Source organism: Arachis ipaensis, chromosome B06 (genome assembly GCF_000816755.2).
Source record: "Arachis ipaensis cultivar K30076 chromosome B06, Araip1.1, whole genome shotgun sequence".
NCBI lineage: Eukaryota > Viridiplantae > Streptophyta > Magnoliopsida > Fabales > Fabaceae > Arachis > Arachis ipaensis.
The window spans coordinates 8,245,447-8,262,296 of NC_029790.2; the positions used below are offsets into that span (position 1 = coordinate 8,245,447).

A 16,850-nucleotide genomic window follows, 5' to 3' on the forward strand; every position below is an offset into this window, starting at 1 on the left:
CTGACAAACGGTAGTTAATTTTGTTATTGACAAAATAGTCCTTGAAAGATTTTAAAATTTGACAAAATTATCCAACCGTAAAAAAGATGACGTCACAGTGAATGAAAAATGCTGATGTGGCTGTCAGAAGAGAGCCTTGATGATGGCAGAGAAGGGGATGCAGTAACGAGGTGCTGCCATGACGGAAAGGGATGCAGCAGCATATTGAAGAAGAAGAAGTGGCGAACACAAAGAATGCGATGAGGTGCAGCCGCGTGTCATGGTGGTCTTTTTTTTTTTCAGCTGCCATGGCAAAAGGGGACGCAACATCGTGTTGAAGAAGAAAAAGCCGTGAACACGAAGAAGAAGATCGTTGGAGCTCTCTGCCATCATCGGAGCTCACTGTGACGTTATTTTTTCACGGTTGGGTATTTTGTCAAAATTAAAAAACTTTTAGGACTATTTCGTTAATAACAAGAGTCAGATATCATTTGTCACGGCCAGAATCTGTCAGGTACCAAATTGGTATTTACCATCAAAATTATTTAATAGTTATAAGACCATCAAACTCGAGATAATACTCAATTTGGTCCCTCGACTTGAACGCGAACCTCAATTTACTCCCTGAAGTTTTAGTTTCCTCTATTTAGTCTCCAAACTTTGTAAATGTGATTCATGTTAGTCCATGGGATGATTTTCGATACACAAGTGACGTAGATATGAAAGAGAAACAATTTAAGGGCGAGATATCATACTTTATCCTCTAAAGTGAAAATTCAAAATTTAGAGAATCCAACCAAAATGGCATCGTTTTACAAGTTTTAGCATAACATTTGGTTGTCCATGTCAGTGCCTCATTAACGTTTTTGTGTCAGAAATTGTCTCAAAGACTAATATGAGTCACATTTACAAAATTTGGGAACTAAAAAAAGATAACTAAAATTTCACAAAATACAACACGATCCCAGTAAAAAAAATGGAAATTTCGATCCTCAACTTTTTTTTTATTTTGGGACAATACGATTCCTCTGTTAAAAAAATTATTAAACAATAACAGAAATTAATTTTGTGGAAATTTTATTTGTATTTTGTGGGGAGTTTTAAACCCTACAAAATTTTTTTCAACAATATAACCAATTACTACCACTACTTTATTCGTCGTCATTATTATCACTCTTACTTCTATTATTTTTATTATGTCACCATACTTTATCATCATCATTATCTCTTCTCATGTCATGATCACCAATACCAATATTATTAACACTAAATTTCTCTTCTTTCATTTCTTATTCGATGTTATTTTTTTTCTTTAAAAGATATTTGTACTACAATAACTATTTTTTTACGGCATTATTTTTATCAATGGTTTTTCTTCATTTAACCACTATTAATGAAGAAATTTTTCAAAAACAAATTTATTAATAGTTCGTGGAGGTTTAAAACCCTCACAAAATACAAATAAACCCCTACAAAATTAATTTTTGTTATTATTTAATAAATTTTTTAATAGATAAATCGTATTGTCTAAAAATAAAAAAATTAAAGATCGAAGTGTCATTTTTTAAAGTTTAGAATTTAAAATTTAGTGTCATCTTTTAACTAGAATCGCGTTGTCTTTAAAAATAAGTAAAGATTGAGTTGGGTGTTTTCTCTAAATATTAACTCCAGAAACTCCGAAGTCCAACTTACCCACACCATAAACTTACAAAATTGTTTTTTGGATTGGATTCAAATGTTACAATAACACAAGGGCCCAAAAGCTTTCAGAACCTGAAACAGAAATCCAAATCGCAAAATCAGTAAACTCTGTTCGTTATTCTGAATTCTGAGACCTTTGCAGATCGCAAAACCATCCATGGCTGAAGACGACTCCGATCGCCCTCTCAGGATTATGAACTTCGTCTCCGAGGACCAAGTAAAATATCTACCTTTCCCTTGCACAAGCTCTTCAATATTCTTTTTACCGCCATAAATTAGGGCAGGGTTTCAAAATTACTTCTTAATTTTGCATGGGAACAGCTGGTGGAGGCTAAACGAACAAGGGGAGAACGAGTCGAAGATGGAACTGCTCAGAGGGATAGACCTCTCTACGAGGTTCGCTCGTTATTGCTAAATTCTCAAAACTTCCCAATTTTCACAATTTTCAATATTTTCCCGGTTCCCCTTAATTTCAAAATATTTCCTTGGCAGATTCTAAAGGAGAATAAAGATAAGAAGGATGCGGAGTTTAATGAAAGGTTTAAGCACAGTGAGTGTTCAACAAGCATTGAATATGTAACTCGTTTCTTACTTGGAAGAATTGAATGTGATAGTGTGTAGTAATACTGATTGTCAACCTGTTAATAAATCCGTGCATTATGTTCAAGCTTATCACCCTTGAGTGAGTTTACTCATACAAGCTTAGGTCTCATATCAAGTTTAATTGAAATTTACTAGAGTTTACCTAAGTTTCACGAGTTTAAGTGAACACTTGAGTTGGATTATTGATTGGCCCTCTTAGACAGGTTTAGGTTGTGTTAATTGTTTTATGCCTTTCTCTTGTGTGCATGTGGTTTTAGTTTCCGTTCCAGATTCGATTTTGACCCGTCTTTAATAATTACAGGACCACCTAAAGCTTTAGATGAAGATGAGACTGAGTTTCTTGATAACTATGAAACAGTGAGTTTCTGATTTTGTTTTTACAGCATCACTCTTCTAGAGTTTTTCATGACTAGAGTCTGGAATTTTCATTTGGGAAAATTTATCTTATTTGATTTTGATATGTACATAAGCACATTGCTCCAAGGGATGTACAAATAGCTATTTTAGATTGTTCAGAAACAATTTGATGTCCTCAACATCATGTAGAGGTTAAGAAATGCCTGCCTGAACACATTGTTGCACAAAGTTTATGAAACTATGAAAAGCTTCTTCTTTTCTTAAGTAAACTTTGTTCATTTTATCTCCAACTTTCAGACTAGGAGGGAATATGAACGGAAAGTAGCAGACGCAGAAGCTGAAGAATTACGTAACTTTCAGGTTGGTCATCTTATCTCTTGTCTCTTTACTTTTCTTTAAGAAGTAGTATACACATTTTCTTGTACGTCTCAAGGAATATTCACTTGAAAATAACATAATTGGTGAACTGAATTTAATAATACGAGTCTATTATTTAGTCAATATTTATTTTATAAATATTGTTCTTGTATTTTAATTTCAGGCAGCGGTGGCAGCACAATCCAATTTTGTGCATGAAATTAAGGAAAAAGCCCCTTTACCTATGGTTCAGGTTGGTGCTTGAATTTTTTGTGCGTTGCTTCCAAACTTAAATTAATGTTACTACTGATTTGCTGAGTTCTCGAATAACATCCTTACTTAATGCCCACCATCAGCATTTTCCTATCCCTAGTTCTATTTTCCATGATTTCAAAGTTTATACAAAATCATTCATGGTGGTTTCCCAAATGAAGACTGTCTTATTTTGTGGCGGTATTATAGACTGCTTATATTATCTTATTATTGACATCTGCACATTTAACTGTGTTTATTCAACTACGAAGTAAATAGAAGCCATAAGTTGTAGTGCTGCAAGGGTCAATCTCTGAAGGGATGCCTAATTTGTTGATCAATGAAAGCAATGCATGTGATTTTAAAATGATAACTGTGCATTTAAGAAACACAAGTTGTCATTTGATATGCACATTATATGGCTTATTGAATACATAATGCATCAACCTATGAAATTAGCATCTAATAAGGTTCTTCATGGATGATTATGCAGCTTTCTGCACTGAGGCATTATAAAAATACTCATTTAATCTGGATTTGATTAATAGATCATTGCTTGATGATTTTTGTGACAATTGAATGTCAGAACTTTGTTATTTTCATGGTTATCGAATAACCTCTTTTCTCTTGCAGGAAGAAAAGTCTGCTGGAGTAAAGAAGAATCCGTCCTCGCGTCCATTAAGCATGATTATAAAAGTCAAGCCCCAAGCTAAAAAGGCCAAGGCGGATGAAAAAAATGCTGAAGAAGTTTCAAAAGCGGAAACCACTCTCGAGAATGATGATAGTGAACCCCAAGCTAAAAAGGCCAAGATAGATGGAGCAAATGCTGATGTTTCTAAAGCTGAAACTACTACTGAAAATGATAAGCCTAAGTCTTCAGAGCCAGCACAATCATTAAATGCCCTTGTTTCCTACAGTGACGAAAGTGATGAGGATTTGTAATTTGATTTTTGTATTGTGATGAGTTAGAGATCTTGTTCCTTATCATATAGCCATAGCCTCTAGTTATCTGTTGTATATCTTTCATGCCTAACACTTCCATTGTGGATGCCTAAAAGGCAACAAGGCATCACAATCACATCCAACTTAACCATGTACATTTTTTATTTGTGGAATAGAAAATTGAGCATGAATAGGATTTGGCTCTTGTTGAAATTTAAATTATGATAGCCGTTTACTTTCAAAGAATTTTTTTTTCCTTTTCTTTTTTGGGGACTGTTACCATAAAACACGTCTTAAAAAAAAAAAAGAAGTTATCATATACAATTGGGTGCAGCGTGATTATCGTTTACATTATTTTCTCAAGAAATTTTCCTAAAATAGTTATTTTCAGTTTGTCTGTTATGTAATAACATATCTGACCTAACCTTTCGGTGAAATGAATTTTAAATCAAGTAAGCAGCACAAACGGTCTAGGTTTTAGTTCCTTCTCCATCAGTATTGGATGAAGGATTTGTTTGCTTGAGCTTTCGAAAAAAATGTTTTTTGAGTGATTTTTTAAAAAGATTTTTTAAAAATGTAAAAGTAATTTATTATTTGGACATCTAGGATAAAATGTCTTTTGATATAAAAATATATTTTTATCTAATAGTTATATTTGAGTACAAAAATATAAAAATATTTTAATTATTTATTTATTATGTTAAAATATACTTTTTTAAATAAAAAATCTTTTAAAAAATATAAATTATAACTTTTAAAAAAAAATATTTTTTTATTTTACTAATAATTTTAATTTTATTTTTAAAAATTTGTCAAATATACTAAAAAATAAATTTTTTTTGTTAATTTTTTTTAACAATTTAATAGCACTTAAAAAAGCTCAGAGTAAATTCATTAATAAAGATCAGCTGAGAAATTAGAATATATAAAAGGAAATTTGTTCAAACCCTATTGCAGCTTGATGGGAGTCTAACAGTTCCTCTATCTTTCCCAAGCCTTAGTTGCTGAAAGTTGACTAATTTTACGGGGAAAAAAATGGAGTATTTAGGCGGCTTAACAATAAGCCGGGGTTTTTTTTTTTTTTTAATAACTCCCAATCCTAAATATCACAAGACATTCACACTACACACTTATTCACACAACATTTAAGAGTTTATATTCAACACTAAAGTAGCGTTAGTTTTGAGATACTGAGATAGAGACTGGAAGACTGAAACTCAGTATCATGTTTGTTGGTTCAAAGACTGGTACTAAAATTTTTGTATCTGTCCCTAAAATGTCAGTATTTCAGTACCTCCAAAAAGTAGGGACACAGGGGACTAAAATTTTTAGAGATGGAGACTAAAACTTTAATAACATTTTATACCTAAAATATCCTCATTTCAATTAATTAATTCCAATTTTACCCTTTGTATAAATTAAATTAGAATTTTATTCTTGTTTCAATTTATGTCTCCTACTTTGCACCAAACAGAATACTGAGATTTATTTTAATCTCTGTCTCTTAATCTTTGTCTCTCAGTCTCAGTCTTTTCGTTTCTATCTCTCCACCAAACGCTAGTACACTCATTAAAGTTTGAACCCAGGTGCAACATATTAAGAGACATATGGTTTGATCATTTGAGCTAAGTCTCAGCTGCAGCTGGCTTATGTTCGATACGAGTAGTGTCCATGATGGGCTTAATTTTTTCTTTTTGAAGACATGATGGGCTTAGTTTCAACTCACTTAGACACTGGCATAGTGGCATAATCATTGGGCCTAACATATACGCGAACAATGTTGTATATAAGTAGCCTCCATCGGACTCAACATTGGACTTCTACCACCAGGCAGCCAAATCCAAGACAAGTAAATGGCGGGAAAAGTTATCGCTATTTTAATTTCCAGTGCAACTAGGTATTAATTTCTATTTTAGTTTTTTTCCCTTTTATTATCATCACTGTTCCGGCTTTCTCAGTCTGCCGATTTTGCTTCTGGGGAAGAAGAAGACAACGACAATGGCGACGTCGAAGTACGAGTACCCAAGGCTTTCGAGACCAGAGATAATCACAACCTTAGCGCAATTGCAGATTGCCAACATGATTGAGCAAGACTTCATCCACCCAAACCCTGACTTGATCTTCGAACTCTATACTCGCCTCCTCCTCCACCTCGACTTTCTTGAGTACTAATTTGTTACTCTTTCTTCGTTTTTGATTCTGTTACGAGTTAGTTTTCTTGCGTTTACCTGAATTCTGTTACTCAAAAAAGTTAGTTACGATGCACCATTCTTATTTCCGTTTTGTGTTCTCGAATTTGCGAGTTGGTGTCTCTGTCAACAGGGAAGAGAATGAGCAGCTTGATTTTGAAGCGGTGTCGAATTTCGATGATCCTGAACTTCACATGGAGTCCATCCGCGCTATAAAACTGCACTACAGGATTAAGGAGGTGCTGGCCATACTCGAGTGCCCTGGGAAGTTCACGTTCACGTTCACGTTCGCTGATCTCCTTATGCCGGACACTCAGCGCACCGAGTTTTTCATCGGCGCTATTGTCAATTTTGTTCTCTATAGGTGGATACTTCTTTGCCCTTTTTATAGAAAGTTAGGAGAAACTGATAAGCATTTCTTAGCACAATAATCCAAGTGATTGCATCCATATATGTCTTCATACTTGTTGCTTGTTTTCAATTCTCATTTTCTTTTCTTCAATTAAAAAATTGTAGGGAAGGGAAATTGGTTGAGATATAAAAAATTGGAGACGAAGTCAGCGCTCTGGAGGAGCAGCGAATAAATTTGGAGGAGAATGAGATTCCTCAGGTTTATTTGTGGATGGATCACATAATCATTTTTGAATTTACTTGAGTATTAGCCTTTGTTGACCGTTTCTGGTTGCAGGTGAAATCAGAGATTTCCAACTTGAATGAAGCTAGGGAAAAAGAGATGGCTGTTGTTCAGGAGGTTGATGCAAAGGTTGCGGAACTTCGTAACACTATCATGACCCTTAATAAAAATCAGGTGTCACTGAGGACTACTTTAAAGAAGTCAAAGGACCAGGCAGAAGAAATGGATGCGAAGGTGAGTTTATTGTCCCTTATCATATCATCTGTAGCTTTGGTCTATAGAAGCTTATCATTGTGAGTTATCAAATCTTATGCCTTATTGGCTTATTCTTGGTGATTTTGGATGGTATATGGGCAGAACATCTATAGAGGAGTAAAAATTTATTTCCTTTCAATAGATAATGCAACTTCTGAATATATTACAAGCTAATTATAACAATCAGCAATGAATGGTTAACCTTATCATAGACTTATTCTCCATTTCTTAATGCAGATTTCTAATGCTGAATTTACACTGTCACAAAATGCTCAAGAAAATGAGAATCTACGTTCAAAAATTGCCCAATCACCTGACAAAATTCAGGTACAAGTTCTATCTGTTTCGTATCAATAATTAGCTCGATTGCAAATTAACTTTGTTGATGATGTTCACTTCATTGTTCTTTTATAGGCATCACCTAAGTTAATTGCTTTTATGTTCTTTGCAACCAATATGTTGTATACTTTTCTCCCTGCAAGCCTGCTTGTGTGAACATTAAACTGGAGATTATTGGACTACTTTACTGTCTTCTTAGTAATTTAAGTATGATCAGATACTAATGCTTTCCATTTTTTAGGTGTCTGCGTGATGAAAATTGCCATGAAACAAGCTACTTCTTTCTAATCATTATTTGTTTATTACTTTTTTATATTTATGTTAAATTGTGTTTTGTTATGTGAGGTTTGAACTAAACTGTTCTGTTCTGTTCTGTTAATGATGCAAGTTAACATGTTCTGTTTGCATAACTGACTAATTGTTATATGTTTCTTTATTGTTGTGTAGAGACTTAAGATATTTTCTCTGCCTATTCACTAATGTAAATTATCTTCTCTACTTTTTGCTAAAGAGGGCTTTAGAAGAGAAGAAATTAGCTCGAGAAGAGGCAATGAAAGCTGAAAGGTTGGCAATGCAAACTTTCCATGAGAAGACTTCTCTCCTTGAAGTTTATTCCAAGGTATATTGTTCCAGGGCAGGTATTTTTTTTCCGTCATCTGTATTTTAGGCAGCCGTAAAGTAATCTAGTATAGACATTTTCTTATTTTATTAACTTCTTTTCTTAGGTTGGCAAGAAAATGTCAAAGCACTACAAGCAAATGCTGGCTATAAAGGAACAGGTATCAACGTACTTTTGCCATTGGTGTTCTGCTTTCATTCTGTCTTAGTGATTGAAAATATAATATGAATTCTCCACATTAACATGGTCCATGGAGAGAAAAGCTGCTTCTTTTGTTATATATATATAACTTCCTTCAATGATTACTATTGTGCAAAACCTCTTGTTTGATATCAGTAGCACTTCATATAGGTAAATTCTGCTAAATCGGTTGAAAAGGAGCTTAAAGCTTTGAAAGCTAAACTTAGCGATGAACAAGTATTGGAGAAGTCGCTTGAGTCCAAATTGGCTGAAAAACAAAGGTACATTCTTGGGCAGGCAATGCTCGCATTTCCTTTTCCAATTTATATTGCTATTTTTACAGAAGACATTGCTGAAAGCTGTTCACAAATGACCTAAATTATTTTCACCCAATGCTGTATTTTTCTCTTCAAATTTTTCAATGGCATCTGTTTACTGAAATGCGGCATAACTATATGCTAGATTATTTTGTAATGCTTTTTTAGTATAAAACCATGCAACTTCTCTACTTGTTTCCCTTCCTTAGTTTTGCAGATGGAAGAAACGAAAAGGCAGGTAGAGAAAGAGTGCACTATTATGCGGGAAAAATCAACAAAATACCTAAATGGTACAACATCCGATGTGGAATATAAGAAACGTGATATTGAAACAAGACGGAGAAATGTTGAGGCCGTGTTAGAAGAGGTACAATTTCTGAGTTTCATAATAAAGTAATTTGTGACGAAAGAGTGAATTTTTGTTATTTCTTCTGCAATTGATAGGTGGATGCTACAAATGGTAAAATGAAGTCAGTAAAGGAATCTGGAGCTGCTAAAGTGGAACTGTTAGGTCACAAGTCTGAAGAGATAATCGAAGAGGTACATGGTCAATTGTTTACTTTACTATTTGTGCCTGTTCTAGTCTCCTTGTTGCCTTGAATAGCTTTACAGTGCATCCATAATGCCTCCTTAATCACAAGGAAATGAAAATTAAGATTCATGACTTGAGCTATATTTGTTATACTTGTACCTACTACAGAAGTCCAATTCTCTAAGAGCTTAAATCCTTACTCTTAGCACTGATGAGATTGAAAATTTAGTGGTGGTGTAATAATGAATGAGAAATAGCTAACTATAATGCACTGATTGTTGCAGTTTCGAAAGTATGCAAACTCGATTGCACGTGTGGTTGAATCTGGGCCAGAAGGCGTTGGTTTTGATATTTAATTCATAAGCAATTTGCATTACATCCTTTACTTTTGCTAAAACACAACAGTGAAGTATCTTTATTTCATTTTGTATATATATTTTTTATGAAGATAATATAGACCTGAAGTTTGTGATCTTTGATGAAAGGGCAGTATGGACAAATCAAACTATTTCTTCCTGGCTTCTTTTAGCTTATGCGTTTTGGTTATGGCTCATGATCTAGTTAGTTCTTGTTCATGCATGTCACTTTAATATAAAATAGGCAGATTTATCCTCTAAATTGTGTATCTTAAATTTGAAATTGAGATATCTGGGATCTGGTATTTAAGGCTACTAATAAGATAAAATGCATTTTGGATACAAATAGTCCATTTTAAGTACCGTGTCTGCGGAGATTGAGATAACATAAGATGAAATGATACTACATCCAACTCAAAACCTTAAGGTAGCGTTTATTTTGAAGTACTGAGACAGAGACTGAGTTCAGAGACTGGTACTAAAATTTCTGTCTCTATCCCCAAAATTTTAGTATTTCAGTACCTCTAAAAAGTAGGGACACAGGAACTAAAATTTTTAGAGAATGAGACTGAAACTTTAATAACATTTTATACCTAAAATACCTTCATTTCAATTAATTAATTCCAATTTTACCCTTTGTACAAATTAAATTAGAATTTTATTCTTATTTCAATTTCTGTCTCTCACTTTGCACCAAACAGAATACTGAGATTTTTTTAATTTCAGTCTTTCCGTCTCTGTCTCTCAGTCTTTCCGTCTCTGTCTCTTCACCAAACGCTACCTAAGGTAATAAGTTAATGGGTCTCTCATCTTATAAAATTCTCATTCTTCCTTGCTTTTTTTGATATGAGACTAACTTCATACATTCCTCACACTTGCAACATTAACAAATACATGTATGTGTATGTGCGTAAGGTGAAATTTTCTTAATACTAACCTTTTTGTAGGATATTATAAACTTTTTTTGCTTTCTCTAAAATATTAAGGTAGCATTTGTTTTTGTTTTGAAGTACTGAGACGGAGATTGGGACTCAGTATATTTGTTGGTCTAGAAACTGTTACTAAAATTTTTAGTTTGTCTCTAAAATTTCAGTATTTCAGTACTTTAAAAAAGTAGGGACACAGAAGATTGAAAATTTTGGAGACGGAAATTGAAATTTTAATAACATTTTATACTTAAAATATCCCAATTTCAATTAATTAATTTCAACTTTATCTTTTGTGCAAATTAAATTAGAACTTCATTCTGATTTTAATTTCTGTCTCCTACTTTATATCAAACATAATACTAGAACTTATTTTAGTCTTAGTCTCTCAGTCTCTGTCTTTCTTCCAAACGTTACCTAATGGTGATTGCATGATCTATTTCCAATTCTTTACTAAGAATTCAACACAACTATTACATTAGTCACACTACGTACCAATTTTCATCTTGGAAATTGGAAAAGATAAGCAAGGATAACGAATTGCCTAGCATCATAACAAAGTTGTTGTCATGCTGTTGACGCACTATAATGAAGTTGGACCAAGGAAGCATAAAAACCATCCTCCATGCTAATTAGGGTCTCATGCCTTCCTTTTTCCACAATAACTCCATCTTTAACTACAGCAATGACATCTGCATTTTTAATTGTGGATAGACGATGTGCCACAACCACAGTGGTTCTATTCACAATCACTTTGTCTAATGCATCTTGAACAACTCTCTCCGACTCTGCATCCAATGCACTTGTGGCCTCATCAAGTAGCAATATCTTTGGACTCTTTATTATAGCACGTGCAATGGCTACACGTTGCTTCTGCCCACCAGATAACTGTATTCCCCTCTCTCCCACCACAGTATCATAACCCTATTACACCAAATCCAAAAACCATAACTCAATTGAAAAAACACAAATACCAACAAGTTGAGTGTTGCTTTTTACCTGTTGTAAGGCACTAATAAAGCCATGAGCATTGGCCAGTTCTGCTACTTGTATGATTTCTGCTTCAGTTGCATTGCCTCCTTTACCATATGCAATGTTGGCACGAATGGTGTCATTGAATAATACTGGCTCTTGACCTACAAGCCCTATCTGCTGCCTCAACCACTTGAGCTGCAATTTCTGAATTTCTATCCCATCAAGTGTGATTTGACCAAAATCTGGATCGAAGAATCTTTGTAACAAAGCAATCACTGTGGATTTCCCGCTTCCACTCTCACCAACAAGGGCCACTGTCTGGAAAATTTGATTGAAATGGTTAGTTTGATAACATGCATCTTCATCAATTTGATAACATGAAATGGAGCTTGAAAGAAGAGTGCTTAATTTACTTTGCCAGAATGGATGGTCAAACTTAGGTCTCGAAAAATCTGTATATCCGGTCTAGATGGATACTTAAAGCCTACATGGCGAAACTTAATTTCACCATTTACATTATCCAGTGTTGTCCCAGACTCATCACTTGGATCTATCTTTGACTTCATATCAAGAAGTCCAAATATGGAAGCAGCAGCTGACTTGGCTTTGCTAGAATCAGGTGCAAGTGAGCTTGATTGGGAAATTGCGTTAGCTGCCATAGTTAAAGCAAAGAAAACCTACAACAAATCCAAAGAAGGAAGCTTTTAGTGAAGAAATATTGAAAATTCAGGTGCAAGTGCTAAAAAGAGTTAGTACTAAGTACCCTTAAAACATCTGAGAATGATGCCTTGCCATCCTTCACAAATCTAGCTCCAGCATAGAAACAGGTTGCATAGACGCAATAGAGAAGAAAAAATGAAACCCCGAATCCTATTCCACTAATCAAGCCTTGCCTTATTCCTGTTTTCCTTGGACCTTCACATTTCTTCTTATAGAATTCCATAACTTTCTCTTCAGCGCAGAAAGATGCCACTGTTCTTATGCTTCCAACTGCATCATTAGCAACCTGGCTCGCTTCCTCATACATCCGCTGCATAAAAATATGCATATTATCATAGGATTTTTCGATGAGTCTAATAAACCATGAAGTACTTTCATAGCAAAGTATTGAGATGGAAAAGTCTCACCTTTGCATCTGAACTGAAGCCTTTCAAGAACTTCATTTGAACATATCCATTCAATCCAACAAGAGGGGCTATGACAACAATGATCAACGCCAATTGCCAGCTTGCAACGAAAGCAATGATCAAGCCTGTACATGCTGTTGCAATATTTTGAACTAGTAGTCCTAATGCATCCCCAACAAGGGCACGAACAGATGTAGCATCCGTCGAGAGCCTTGAACCGATTGCGCCACTCGAATGATCAGCCTCATCAAACCATGAAACCTCCATGTTGATCACCTTCTCAAAACATAGCAACCTAATTCGCTGGATTAGCTTATGGCCAGCCACAAGAAAAAGTATCCTCTTGCTATAAGAGCAATTAAAGATGCAAGTCCAAGGGTCACAAACATTAGTGCCCAAAATTTTGAGTCCTTCTTTAACTCATTGAATGGTTCATAAAATGTTTTGATGGCACTAGAAAGCAACAAACCAAACACTGGCCATATAGCACCATTTGCTGTGGCAGCTATAGATCCCATAAGAAGCACTGGAATCTCTGGTTTGTTAAGGGAAAAAAGCCACCATAGTGGAACCTCTTGTGATGGTACATCCTCTTCTCTTGGAGTTTCAACTTTAGGATCAAGGATATTAGCTCCTGTAGGTAAGCCGAAGGAAGTCGAGTGGCGGCAACTGCTACCAACAGATGATTCTGATCTTTGAAATGACCACCTTTTACTTTTTGAGAGTTCAGACTTGTTTTGATTGTCTGCATTCTTTAATGAATCCTCCTCTCTTACCTCTTGTAAACGTATTAGCTGAGAGTAAGCTCCTTCGGGGTCCTTGACTAATTCAACATGTGTTCCTGATTGATAAACATGAAGTCAGTTACAAATATATATAAAACAAAATTTTATCATGATGAGAGAATCCATGTCTTATCTTTGCATGCTCTGTACCTTTCTCAACCATTTTCCCTCTATGAATTACAGCAATCATGTCTGCATTCTTCACAGTGCTTAGGCGATGAGCTACAATAACAGTAGTTCTGTTGATCATGATCCTGTCTAGGGCCTCTTGCACTATTCTTTCAGATTCTGCATCAAGTGCACTTGTGGCTTCATCTAGAAGCAAAATCCTTGGATCTTTTAGGATAGCTCTTGCAATGGCAATGCGTTGCTTCTGTCCACCAGATAGTTGTGTTCCATGCTCACCAACCATTGTTTCCAATCCCTATATACGCATCACAAGGTTATAAAGCATTTAAATAAGTTTACTTAACGAGTTACAAAGATTATAAATCCAAAAATTCCTTTGATATTGTAGAACCTTTGGCAGTTTATCAATGAAATTAGCAGCATTTGCAAGTTCAGTTGCAACTTTAATCTCTTCGATTGTTGCTCCCTCCTTTCCATAAGCAATGTTATCCTTGATGCTAGATGCAAACAACACTGGCTCCTGGCTGACAAGGCCAACTTTTCCTCTTATCCATCTAACCTGAAATTCTCTAATGTTAATGCCATCAATAAGAACTTCACCTGCCTGTGGATCATAGAATCTTTCCATCAAACTGATAACTGTGGACTTCCCACTTCCACTTTGTCCTACTAAAGCCGCAGTTGTGCCACTTGGAATATGCAGAGAGAATCCGTTGAATATCAGCTCCTCGGGTCTGGCCGGATAACTGAAATAGACATCCCTCAACTCTATATCGCCATGAATATCTTCCAATGTTTTTCCAGTAGGATCATAAGCATCAATCTCAGGCTTTCTCTCAATTGTTTGAAACATTTTATAGGCTGCTGCTTTACCCGAAGCAAAAGCACTTAAGCAAGGACTTGCTTCCCCAAGAGACCTAACATATACATACACAGAATTAGGCAAGCAAATAGAATGCATCTAGTTTTATTCCAAAGGTATCTATATACTTACATGGAAGCACTTAACGCAGCAACCATGACATTGACCACCATACCCCCATTATATCCTTTTTCCATTATCATCTTTGAACCATACCATACAGCCAAAGCATAACCGCAAAAAATGACACAGGTAACAACGCCAAAACCCATTCCAGCTGCTATGCCTTCGCTAACTCCTGATTTGTATGCATCTTCAAGACGTTTTTCATAACTAGATACTGCTTGCTTTTCCCCAGTGAAGGATGCAACCTTGAAATATATGTAAAAAGGGAAATAATCAATATCATGGCAGAACCTGATATAAGACTCTGAAGCTAACAATAAATTTCAAAAGATATTTATTTAGGCTTTGTTAACATACTGTTCTTATAGAACCTATTGTCTGTTCAACTACATGTGCTGCTTTTTCATAAGCATTTTGACCTATGGTTGCCATCTTTTCTATGGTGATGGCCAAAGCTGCGCCAGCTATAGCGAGAATTGGAAGAGCAGACAACAAGACAAGAGTTAGAAGCCACCCTCTGACAAATGATATCACATACCCTCCAACAAATGTTGCAATTAACTGCACAAATTTCCCAACCTGTTTATGCAAGCAAGCTTTTAGTATATGAATGTTGCAGCAGCATATGATACATATATAGATATAGATATAGTAGTATTATTAGTATTATTACCTTCTCACCCATGGCATCTTGAATAAGGACTGTGTCACCTGACATTCTACCTATGACCTCACCAGTGTTTGTCTCTTTATCAAAGAAAGCAATATCTTGTCTTAGAATAGTCTTCAAGTACAAACCCCTTATTCTTGCAGCTTGTCTTTCCCCTGTCACCATCCAACATACCACCTCTGCAGCATGAAACAATGATCTTCATTGCTGAATAACTCATATATAACTGTATTGAGTTAACAAAAATCAGTGACCTAATTATGGGGTACTTACGAAGGAATGCTGCAACACCTATGCCTATTGCCAAGTACACAAATTTCAGACTGATCTGCAATTTTGGTCAGCATAACTAAATATTATTTTGGTTCTTCACAATTACATACAGATTAAGCTGAATATTAGTTTCCTGGATTTTACCTTGGAAACTTGGTTGACAATATCTTCACTGTACAGGTTATCAGCGAAGACGTTTGCCATTTGGCCAAATATTAATGTCATGAGAGGCATTCCCATACCATTTCCAATGGCGGCAATGGTCCCAACAATCATCAACAAGATGTCAGTGGAATCTGCAAACGAGAACAGCTTGAAGTATGGAACTGTTTCTTTTTGGTTCTCTGATGAACTTGTCTCATCATCACGTTTGTAACCGTTCTCACGGCCCATCTCCCTAGTACACTCTTTAAGTCCTATGTTATGTAACACTACTACAAAATAACAAAATTATTGAAGCAGTATAAGGTTGAAACAGAACCAAACAACTTAGAAAAATTCTTATCATGTATATAATAACGTTTTATAGCATACCAAGTTGTGACTAAATGTGAAACTCTAAAGATACGTGAAGGCTAAGCAACAAACAAAAGGAGCACATAGACATATTATTGCGACGTGTGTTTCCTGGAAGTACCCCTAAGGTAGATTCCTTCATGGCCATTCCATAATGATGCAAAGGGTTGATATCCTTTTCTTTTTTAATCTTAGAACATGGACTTATCCCACAGGATTTTCAAAAACAAGAACACCAAATTATAAATACATAAATAAAATGTTAATGAAATAAATCAACTTGGGTTTGTCGAGTGGTCAGCTCACTAGTCCGCTGAAGCAGTTGTCGGGATTTGAATTCCGCCTTGTGCATGTAACAACTCATTGGTCAGCGGCAAACCCTTAAATGGAACTTAGATCCGCGACGGATTAATCTTTAGTCTGTCGGGTCGGAGAATAATATGGGCAACCAAAAAAAATGTTAATGAAGTAAATTGAAGTGTGTTTTATTGATTCTCCAATTCAATTAATATAGGCTTGAAGGTACTATAATTTTGTAGAAAAACAGCAACACACACTTTGGGTTGGTTATCCAGAGACTTGAAACTTGAAAGTACTATAATTTTGCAGAAAAACAGAAACACACACTTGGGTTGTTTATCCAGGTAAAGGAGGGACCGAAAATATTTTCCATCTTCTGACCAACCAACTAACTAACTGCCGCAGAAAGAAACTAAACAACAGAATGCCAAAAATTCATGCATTATATATTACTTAGTCATGGTATTGGTCTATTGGATAGTAACTTGGTATAGGAGATAAATAAATACTACTGTGAAGATATTATTAATAATAATAACCGGTAAAATT

The 16,850-nt window shown here is 35.1% G+C and overlaps 1 protein-coding gene and 2 pseudogenes across 1 annotated transcript; 2 read left to right on the top strand and 1 right to left on the bottom strand.

Annotated features, from left to right (window-relative positions):
* On the top strand, positions 1,683-4,404 carry LOC107645657 (protein FAM192A). The gene is made up of 7 exons (XM_016349731.2): positions 1,683-1,897; positions 2,002-2,076; positions 2,173-2,230; positions 2,585-2,640; positions 2,938-3,000; positions 3,182-3,250; positions 3,883-4,404. Exons 1-7 carry the CDS (start codon positions 1,838-1,840, stop codon positions 4,189-4,191), a joined length of 690 nt encoding a protein of 229 aa, XP_016205217.1. The 5' UTR covers positions 1,683-1,837; the 3' UTR covers positions 4,192-4,404.
* Positions 6,097-9,730, top strand: LOC107645658 (annotated as a pseudogene).
* On the bottom strand, positions 10,860-16,244 carry LOC107646358 (annotated as a pseudogene).